At 43.8% G+C, this 10,855-nt stretch overlaps 2 protein-coding genes across 2 annotated transcripts in view; both read right to left on the bottom strand.

The window, feature by feature from the left end:
* The window catches only part of LOC119337595 (glycosyltransferase BC10-like), a 5,369-nt gene extending 5,190 nt beyond the window's left edge, over window positions 1-179 (bottom strand). The window contains exon 1 of the mRNA XM_037609755.1: window positions 32-179. The gene's annotated coding sequence lies outside the window, so the exon portion shown is untranslated. The remainder of the gene's footprint in view (window positions 1-31) is intronic.
* Window positions 180-3,788: 3,609 nt separating this feature from the next.
* LOC119338002 (V-type proton ATPase catalytic subunit A) lies at window positions 3,789-10,324 on the bottom strand. The gene is made up of 19 exons (XM_037610290.1): window positions 10,100-10,324; window positions 9,446-9,572; window positions 9,294-9,349; window positions 9,150-9,206; window positions 8,951-9,062; window positions 8,808-8,845; window positions 8,578-8,679; window positions 8,441-8,497; window positions 8,289-8,360; window positions 8,026-8,127; window positions 7,716-7,911; window positions 7,011-7,117; window positions 6,355-6,549; window positions 6,168-6,254; window positions 5,979-6,083; window positions 5,558-5,655; window positions 5,396-5,474; window positions 4,390-4,478; window positions 3,789-4,279 (listed from the first exon to the last, which is right to left on the bottom strand). The coding sequence occupies exons 1-19, from the start codon at window positions 10,169-10,171 to the stop codon at window positions 4,165-4,167; spliced, it is 1,866 nt and encodes a 621-aa protein (XP_037466187.1). The 5' UTR covers window positions 10,172-10,324; the 3' UTR covers window positions 3,789-4,164.
* Between the last annotated feature and the right edge of the window lie 531 nt (window positions 10,325-10,855).

Raw genomic sequence — 10,855 nt, 5'->3', positions numbered from 1 at the left:
GAGCGGGCGGGCGCGGAGAGGGAGGCTTTACCTCGTTTACGAGCTCGGCGGCGGGCGGCGGGCGGCGGCGGATCTGGGGCTGGCGGCGCGGCGATGGGATCGGATGGGCCGCGGAGCCAGCAGAGGTGGAGGTGGAGATGAGGAGGCGAGGGAGGGAGGGAGGAGAGAGAGAGAGAGAGATACGAGTATAAACCAAGGGGATTAACTAAGCTGGAAGCGGCACTAATTGTAACATGTGGTGACTTAATGCCACCCGGCCGGAGGGAGCTTTCCACTGCCTTTCCTTCCCTTCCCTTCCTTGCTTCCAAATGGACGCAATGCGAAAATAGGAGATGGTGACAGTCTCTTGGCCGGGAGGCCGGCGTGTGATTTTTGCACCCCCCCACCCCTCAACTCTCGTCCTAGCGCGTCCATTTGAAATTTTATTAGTATTTATTTGTTGTTAATCTGTTTGTTTACATACATTTTTTGTTATGTATTTTATCAAATCTCTTTGGATTTTTTGATAATATAAACCTATGTACAATCTCTGGGCCTGCATGTACATTTTGCTCCGTGCAACCATTTGGAATTTTTAGTTGGCGTTCTTTTGCTAGGCGCTCCGCTTACCTTGGATGGTAAGGCAACTAGGAGAGACGGGTGAGATAGCATCAAAACTCCATCCTTCATAGCAGAAACTAATATCATGGTATTGTACACGTCGTTATTGGACGAGGATCCCCTGCCGTGGTCTAGCCTACCTTTGAGTCACTGACACATGGGTCCCATAGAGCAGGGGGCCCACCTGTCAGTGACTCAAAGGCAGGGTATGGCAGGGATTGCAAAGTCAGAGGATCCACGTCCGTCGTTATCGTGGGGGTTGGCCAAGCTCTCAAGAATCTAATTTAGGTTTCTTCAGTCCTTTTGTGCCGTCTCTTGTGATTAACGGAAATCGGCAGCTCTCCTGTTGGAAATCAAATCTCTTTATAATTGATAGAATTTGGCGCCGTTGCATTTAGAGAGAGAGAGAAAACATTTTTTTTTTCCTTTTGAAGTAATCTGGTCCTAGTGATATCCCTTGGGTAAATACCAAGAGCAAACACTAATTAGCTCATCCAATATAACTTTGGAACAGATGTGGTATCATGGTTGGGATGCTGCCATGGACCGCCACGAATTTGTTATCAGTATTCCAAAAAAAACTTATAGATCAAACACAACATGTGCTTACCGTGGCACAATAATCCAAGTTCGGATTTTAAAAATATAGGTTGGGACAACAAAAGAAAAGAGAAATTTGACGGCGAATAGTGGGCAAATATTTGTTCATGCGAGATGCTACTATTCAGATTATGCACACAGTTCAAGGCTTAGCATTGGAGCTCCACTTCTCATAACAAAGCCGATATCGTGACATTGTACATGTCCTTTTCAAAGAGATTAAGCTTTGAGATTTGGGTTTCTTCGCTCCCGTGTACTACCCCTTCTGATTAATGGGATTTGGCAACTCGCCTTGTTGGCATTCAGAATAAATAGAGTTAGGTTCTTTGAAGTACTCGGCCGTACCAATAGCCCGTGCCTACATAAAAAGACTAAGAACAGTAGTTTATTGGAAGAAAGAAAAAAGGCCAAGAACATTAGTTCTCACCAAATAGTACGACTTTAGAACATGTCATAGCTAAGTTGGAAGTCTATTGCTGATCACAAGATCATCTGCTCATGGATGAATAGTACAATAAAAAATTAGAACTTTTTTTACATAAAAGATGAACAAATTATCATGTGCCTGCAAAGCTATTGATACTTCACGTAAAAAAAGGCTAAATCTTTCATGTGCTGTTTGCTGTCTTTATCGAATTTACTGTTCATCAACCGGAGGAGATATTCACTGCGAGAAAGGTTGTGAATAAACGACGATTTGGCGTTCTTTTTTTTTTTCCTTTATGGTGTCTATAAAAGAACTCGTTATCCTCGTATTTGTACCCTAATAGCCTTGCCTGCAATCAAAATATGGGTAGCTTTGGTTTAGCACTCATCTTTTATCCTACATGCCGTCCCCTTCTTAGAATATACCACTGCTTATCTTTAGCATTATTTGTGTCATCTAAAACTAAAAGAATGTTGTCCTCGGATTAGTACCCTAATAGAAACTTTGCCCCGCAATCAAAAGATGGGAAGCTTTGCTTTGACGCTCATCTTTGCTTGCTGGGGTACTCCCTTTTGGTACAAAAGCAAAAGTACTGCACGTACATGGTGCATACTGCTGCAAAAAGTACAAAAGCGACGGAATGGCGAGATGCAGGGGCATATTCGATCGCACGGCCGGACGGACGGACACGCGGCCCGGCTACGCCTTCGGTTTCAATTCACATGCCCCCACAATGCCTATTCCGAGATGGAGATACCGAAAGGTCAGGTCGGCCAGGGAAACAGTTCGAAAATGATCAGTTTTGCTAAAGTATATCTAGATGTGTCATAAGTATTTCACATCTAAGTCCTAGATCATTGATCTTACACAGAGATTTGTGTGGATATTTTCTTTTGTCCTTTTCTTGTTCTTCTTATGCTTGATTGAGTGACTTATATGTGCAATAATTAGGACACATCTAGATATGTCCCGGACAAACCCGAAAAGTTACACATGTACTTTTTTCGTTCATAAATATAAGTCTTTTTAAAGATCTTAATAAGAAGTACATATGTATATAGACATATTTTAGAGTGTAGATTCACTCATTTCGCTTCGTATGTAGTCCCCATTGAAATATCTAAAAAGACTTATATTTAGAAATGGAGGGAGTACTTGTTTTGGGTTTGTAGAATTGCCTCGCGGCGCGTAATCCGCGATACCAAAAGCCAGGTCAAACATGAAAAGAACCACAAAATTATACACACATTTTCTCCTCCGCCCAAAATAAGTATCGTGTTTTTTGACGGAGGGGGTATTTCACAAAAATTGCCACAATTAATTAAAGCTCCCGGCCTATGGATCCGGATAAAAAAAATCCATGCGCATAGGAAGAGCAATTCCGGTGGTCCATCCATGTGCAATTTTTTTCCATTCCATGGCTGCCGGCAGGCTGACAGGAAGGATCCCATGTGCAAATCCCACGCACATTCTCATGTGGGCCAGCCGCCAATGCGAGCCGTCCACGTAGAGTAGACCCCGGAAACAGAAACAAAAACAAAAACAGTGCTGGGTTCCTTCTTTCTAGGCTCACGCACGGCATCCATCCATCCTGGATGGGTGTGCACATGCGCCCATTCACAACATCCTCAGCGGAAAACCGACGAAAGTGGCTTCCGGCCGCTCCGCTAGCAGAGCAGGCAAGCGTCCAAGCAAGCAGGGCGTGGCTAGAGACAAAGCCCGGTCAGGCTGGCCCGGTCGGTGGGTGGACGTGGATCCTTCCCTGCTGCGCCTCCCAATCCGTCCACCCGTCCGTTCTCCGCTTTCTCCCAGCAAGACCCACCCCATGCGTCCAAACTGGTCTCCCCCCAGACGGTTGAAAAGACAAGAGTACTCACCACCGTGCCGTTTCAACCACGGACTGTAATTTTTTGACACAACAATATAAATACACATTACTGATATACTACTATACCTCTGCGATAAATGCTGACTTTTTGTTCCTACCTTTCCAACTTCTACCCCCTCCGTATAAAAATATAAAACGTTTTCCTGGCTAATGGTATAGAGGTTGTAGTATTTTTTTTACGACAGCACATGTCAAACATAATCCTTTTTGAAGATAACGTTACTAGTCGACAAAGCATAAAATAGTACTGCCGCAAATCAGAGCGGGGGAATAATGGCAAATACAGTAATAATAGATATAAATATAGACATTATTGATGTTCAAGTAGATGGACATCGTGCTTATTCCTCCTATGAACATGTCCACCGGTGCTCAATCTTCTTATACAACAAATAATGGTACACATGGTGAAAAAATAATGGCGTGCATCCTGGCGCTGGAGACCAAACAATGTAAAAATCCTGGGGGAAAAAACAAGGCTGTCTGTCTGTCTGTCGCAAAAAAAAGGAGGGGAGGGGGTCCTGAAACGTAATTCGCATCTACACAAACTCCGGTGAAGCAAAAGCAAATTGCTCGCAAGTCGTTCACAGCATTTGGTGCTCCTTATTGTTTACACGGTGGCCATACACAATGTTGCTTCTTCTCTTTTTTACCTAGCCTCGTCTTCTAGGTTGCGGAACCCGGTGGTGAGGTCGTCGTACAACTTCTGGAATTTCGCGATTAGGACGTCTTCGCCTTCGGCGGGGTCTTCGAACTTTTGGGATCTGTTGAGGACAAAAACAAAATATCAATATCTTTTATTCTCACTAAATATTATTAAATAGATAAGAGACACAAATAAGTATCAATTTGAATATAGACTTGGAATACTTACACAAGGCGGTAAAATAGATCGCCCATGCGACTCTTTACGACAGCGTAGGTTATCTTATGTCCATCAGCATTGGCTGCTCGCTCCACAGCCTGCAAAACAAGCATATACATATATTAAGGTTAAGAAGCAAACTCTCATGTTGCATATTTCCTTTATGATGATGGAACTACCTCCACCACTTCTACTAATACAAGAAACTTGGCTCCAGTAAATGAAACTAGTTTACATACTAGATGGGTCTATATATCAGCTGCACACTACAAGATGCACATTATCTTTCCTCGTCTTCAGTTTATTTTGGCTGGCTACCTTATTTCTCTTTCGTGCACTATGTACCTTTATTGAATGAATTTAGTTTCAAGTTTCAGCTCATTGCTAGGCTAGCCAATGTTAATATTATACTTGAGTAGTTTACGCTTAAACGTCATGCCTGCGCGATTACAAAAAATATATTTTAGTCCAAAGTTGCCTAGCCATGGCCTTAGCATAAACGGTTCACTTAAGCCCAGGTCTGCTCATCAAGTTGCCATTGCTGTCACAGCGCTGACAGTGTTAGCATGATGAGGGCACATCGAAGCTCAAATCGGTGAGGCGGGGGAAGAAAAGTTAAACAGACTAGGGTTAGGTGAATGACTGAATGCTTTGTCGTTAATTATACGGTAGTTAAATTGAAATCCCCTTTGACCTGGGCTTTTGTGCAACTGGCATCTGCTGCTACACAATTGGGGTTAAATACAACTAGCAGTTTCCTTTTTAGGCATACTTGATATGACTCAAGTACTGAAATAGATACTTCCATAAGAGTTAAGGACAGAACAAAGCATTTCTGCAATAATCCCATCACGATTTAGCAAAATCAAACTTTAACCAAATGGCAACCTTACCAATGGAACAAAAGAAACATGTTGTTCAAAGATACATACTTTCAAGTTCAAACATCTATGCTGTTTGTACAATCTAAGCTCTAGCCTTTAGGCACTAAAAAGGTCACAGAAAGTGTGATTACCTGATTCGCTAATGTATTGAAATGAATAATGTTGCGCATCATCCAGACAGACTTGTAGAATGGACAATACTTGTCATATCTGTTTCAACAAATATTCATGATCAGAGCTCAAATGGTTACGCAGTTAGAAGATATCCATAAAAATCATAGAGTATCACTCACGGGGTAAAAGCATTCTGTGCCAAATAATCTTCCCTCAGAAGCTTGGCTGTCTCCAACGTAATCTTGTCAGATTCTCCCAGTGCATCTTTACCAACAAGCTGACAAATTGGAAAATATTAGTCCCGTGATGATGTGCATGTGTCAGCAATTGAATTCCGCAAACCACAAAAGCACCAATCTATTCTCTCCATATATGGAACTCTTCAGAATATAAAATAACATTAAAGTACAGATTGAAGAGCAATTCATTGCCTACTAAAAGCATGATTAAGTGTAATATTTTTAAAAATAAATCAGGAAACAAAAGCACCAATGAGTTTCAACTGTTACTCATATGATAAATTCACAATAACAAAGTATGTCAACATATTTGGGAATGAATCCTCAGCAACAAAACAAGACACGAGGTAAACATGAATACCTGGACAATTTCGTTTAGATCATCCTCTCTCTGCAACACTTCACGAGCTTTTGTTCTCATGTCAATAAAGCCAGGGTCGAACTTCTCGTAGTATCCTTCCAAAGCCTACAGTGCAGACGATGGTTCGTCAGTACAACAGAGAGCACTAACATTAATTACATTGAAATTCTTGGCAAGTTAGAGAATAACCGTGGAGTATTTTGAGTAAGAAATGAGCCAATTAACAGATGGGAAATGCTTTCTTTGAGCCAGCTTCTTATCCAGTCCCCAGAAGACCTGCAATTAAGAGCAGAAAATTAATACCCGATAGTAACAAAACAATGGAAATTATGTAGGTACGACTACCTAAAGGTTCACAACCGAACAGTTTCCTTACCTGCACAATACTGAGGGTTGCAGAGGTAACAGGATCTGAAAAATCTCCTCCAGGAGGAGAGACGGCGCCAACAATTGTGACACTGCCTGTCCGGTCTGGACTGCCAAGACATTGCACCTTCCCAGCACGTTCATAGAAGGATGCCAACCGTGAAGCCAAATACGCAGGGTAACCACTATCCGCAGGCATTTCAGCCTATAGCATAATGAGCACACCATTAGTTTAAAAATCACATTAATATGCCAGTAAACTGTAATCAACACATGTATGCAAGAATAGCTTTTAACTCAATAATACGTTGGTAGTAGTTAAATGTCTTAGCAGTAAGTATTTCATGTATGATGTGATTTTACTTCTGCAGCAAAGAAATTGTTCTACCATTTGCAATAATGTTCTTTAAAATGACAAATACTGTCCATTACCATCGGATTATTTAATGTCAACAAGCTTAGTTAAGGGGGAAATAATAAAGAGTTCTAATCATAATCCTGGTTCAAGACAAAGGAGAAAAATTAAACCTTAATCATGAATAGTAGTCAGGAACTTTAGAAATCAATAAGAACAAATTCAGGTTTTGCACCAGAGCATATATACAGCGGTGAACATAAGTCACAAAAAGGGCAATAAATCTAGAAGCACGGAAGGAAGCATCATACCAAACGTCCTGAAATTTCACGCAATGCTTCGGCCCACCTGGACGTGGAATCAGCCATCATACTAACATTGTAGCCCATGTCACGGAAGTATTCAGCAATGGTAATTCCTGGAATAGAGGGGAAAAACACATGATTATCTTGTTCATAGAGAAAAAAATCAGCTGAAAAGCATGAAAATGATGGCTCTTTAGCAAATTAGCAGCAAACTGTACATGCTGGATCACTTAGGCCGATTCACTACAAGATGTAGATGTAGGCTACCAAGTTCCCATAATAAACCAAACTATATGTCTAAAACGTAGTCAATAAATCACAGCAATCAATGCTAAAATAAGATGCATATATCCAAAATGTTCTACTAAAACTGATAACGCCTTAGAGATGTGCCCGCCTGTCTCTACCTATGGATGCTGCTTGTAAACTTTTTATATGGTGTGTTTTCAAATTTGTACCATGAAGCCCCAGAAACACTAAAACTAGTCAGTATCTACAATCATACATACAGTTAGATACAAACAGGGAAACCAAAAGCTTGCAATAATTCCACGCTATGATAAAATTTATAGAAGTACTCATTTTAGTATTGCAAAAGCAACATGATGCTGTTGAAGAAAGGATCTATGTAAGATAGAAAGGCATGCCTGCAAGGCTGTAACAGTAGAATACTAGGATGCAAATAGAAAAACATCAACAATTGTATGTTACCTGTATAAATGGAGGCTTCACGAGCGGCGACGGGCATGTTGGAGGTGTTAGCCACGAGCGTTGTTCTTTTCATGACTGACTCTTCACGTCCATCAGGCAACGTCATTGTCAATTGGGGGAAGTCCATGAGGACCTCAGCCATCTCATTTCCTCTTTCTCCACAGCCCACATACACCACAGTGTCGGAATTGGAATACTGTACAAGGTAATTTGAGTCAGAAGAAATTAAAACATTGAGACATTTAAAGGCCAACATCCTGAGCTGAACTAAAATATCAGTTATGCAACAAGAGGTGAATAGCCACGAGACCTTTGAGAGCGCCTGACTAATGACAGTTTTTCCACAACCAAAAGCTCCAGGAATAGCACATGTTCCTCCAAGCACCGAGGGAAACAGTGCGTCAAGTACACGCTGAAACCAATTCACAATAGATGTGAGATGCATCAAGATTTGGCAGAGTAGCACAGGAAACATCACTTCCAATATTTGGCGCATTTGACAAATAAATATTGACACTAATACAAATAAATTTTTATCGGGAGGACATTGTTTTGAGTAGCTAGTTCGTATACCTGTCCTGTTAGAAGAGGCGTGTCAGCAGCAAGTTTTGACGCAACAGGCCGTGGCGTCCGCACAGGCCATGTCTGCAGAGCAGAAATATGATGATCGTTAAGAGATGTGAAATCATGACATATCCAAATTTTATGAAGGGAAAATGCTTTACGTGGAGCATAGTGAACTCCTTTTTGATGCCCTGAAACTCCAACTCCAGCACTGTGTCCTGCAAAAAGAGCAACAGGTCGTCAAATGAAGTTAAGTAGAAGAAATGAAGTAGCAGGTCTTAAAGTAACATTTACTAACCTGCAGACTGTACTGACCCGCAGGGGCAATGTAACTTATCTTTCCCATAGCACCAGGAGGGAGCGCAATATGGTGCTTCATCAATGTGTTCTCAAATACGGTCTGCAAGGCAGCAAATGGATGCATATAGAAGTTAACAAGACGCATCCACGGATTGTACAACGAGAGGGAGGAATGCTAGATAGTAGTAAGTTGTAAAAAAGGGGAAGTTAGAGATCCTGCAAACTCACAGCGTATAGATCTCCATTCGTGATATTATCTCCAACACCTGAAACAAAAGTCCAAATAATTGATCTTCATGTGCCGGACAAAACTTAGTAGAGGCATGCTAACATCGTCCTTATCTTTTGTAGCATGTTATCACGTAAATTACCTAGCTTATTTGGCTGGAACTCCCACTGCTGATCTTTATCAAGAGCTGGGACTGAAACACCACGTGGAATGTAGACATCTCCGGACTTAATAGCAATAGTTTTCAGAGGGCGCTGCAATGGGACGATTATTTAGTCATACCATCAGAACAGAAGCTCACGGTAAGCATAATGAATGTGCGCTTGCTTCATTTATCTTACCTGGATTCCATCAAAGATGTTTCCAAGAATACCAGGTCCCAACTCACATGAAAGAGGCTGCATAAACCCAGCCATGGCGTGTTAAAACAGAGCAAAACAAAAGCTGGCTTGTGAAGTGCCCATCAAAATCAGTTCGCGTTTCACCTTTTTTGTTCTCAACACGGGATCGTTGACCGTTAGCCCAGCTGTTTCCTCGTAAACTGCATACAGTAGAGACAGATGAAATTTCAGTCATGGATGTATTTTGGGAGAAAATTCAATGTGCACATGTGAGGCAAAACCAAGCTCTGTTGTACCTTGGATTGTAGCTGAATCGCCCTCGAGACGGATGATTTCACCAATGAGGCTGTCGTGGCCGACACGGACGAGCTCGTACATGGCGGCACCGCCCATGCCATCAGCGACGACCACGGGCCCAGAGACCTGGAACAGCAGAGCACAATGGTGAGACAATGCATCACGATCCAGGAACCAGTAAGAAGACAACCCCTTCACGTCACCCCAGATCACACTATCGATCGACACACCGGCTAAAGCCCGAGGAAGAGCACTCGGTTGGAAGCACATCGGAGCACAATCTCGCGATCTAGACCGGCCCGACCACACTAGTTCCGTGCTATCCTGGCCAGCTAAGGATCCAATGGCGCCCCATTGACCCCGGCAGCGCGACCAAGCATCACACGATCCAGACACCATCGGAACCCCAAACCAGGCCGCCCAATTCGACGAATCTCGCAGACAATCATCACGCGAACCACGCGGAGACCAAATCATCCGCCGCTGTCGAGGCGAGCGGGGCGCGGCGCGCGCTCGGGAGATCCAGCGGCAGGAGAAACGCCCCGATTCCAAAACCGGCGCGAGCGCGTCCGCGGATCGGAGGAGATCCCGCGATCCAGCCGGGGGAGCGGAGGGATGAAGTAGGGGGAAGAAGGGGAAAAGGGGATGCGGACCTTGCGGACGTAGCCGTACTCGCTCTCGCGCTCGCCCTCCTCGAAGGTGGTCATGCGGTCGCCGTGCGCCATGGCGGCCGGCGTGCTGGGGTCGTCGGCCGGGGCGGCGTCAGATGGGATCGCGCGGCGGTGGGGGGAGAAGGGGGGCGAGGTCGAGTCACGGTCGATCTGGGCTGGAGACGCTGCCTGGAGCCCCGAAGAGGTGGTGATGAAGGGGGACACGAACGATTTCCAGCCACGACTCATATTTTCATCCCTCTTGATGAAGAGGCGCGGCGTGGCGTGGGTCCCACCCCCTCCCCCGCGTAGTAGTTTAATTGTTTACCCGATCTTAAGACACAGGCCGGGGCACGCGTCGGCCGCTCATTGGCCCGGGCGCCCCAGCGCGGGTGCCATCAGATTTGGTCTCCAGCGGTAGAAATATTCGGATCTGCTACTTTCAGATCGAGAGAGAGGGACAAATCTCCGATCTGGGTTTGGAATTTCGTTTGCCTTTGTTTCGAAAAACTCATGCCAAACTATGACAAAAAGAAAATGAATTCATTGGTTTGGATTTGTTTCTCGGTGTTTTTCTTTGTTTTAGTCGTTTCTATCTACAGAAGGCACGGCGCGCACATTGACCGCGCCTCTTCTTAACTTGCAAGCTAGGATCTTGCGAAATGTAGCCCAGGGCTAAACCCGTGAATCCCGTTGTTCGCGTCGAAGCGAATAGACGCTTGCGTAGACGAAAGAACTAGAACTAGAAGTACTATTTTG

This window comes from Triticum dicoccoides, chromosome 7B, assembly GCF_002162155.2.
Source record: "Triticum dicoccoides isolate Atlit2015 ecotype Zavitan chromosome 7B, WEW_v2.0, whole genome shotgun sequence".
Classification (NCBI taxonomy): domain Eukaryota; kingdom Viridiplantae; phylum Streptophyta; class Magnoliopsida; order Poales; family Poaceae; genus Triticum; species Triticum dicoccoides.
Note: the sequence above shows the minus strand (reverse complement) of the source record. Positions and strands in the feature narration are given on the sequence as shown.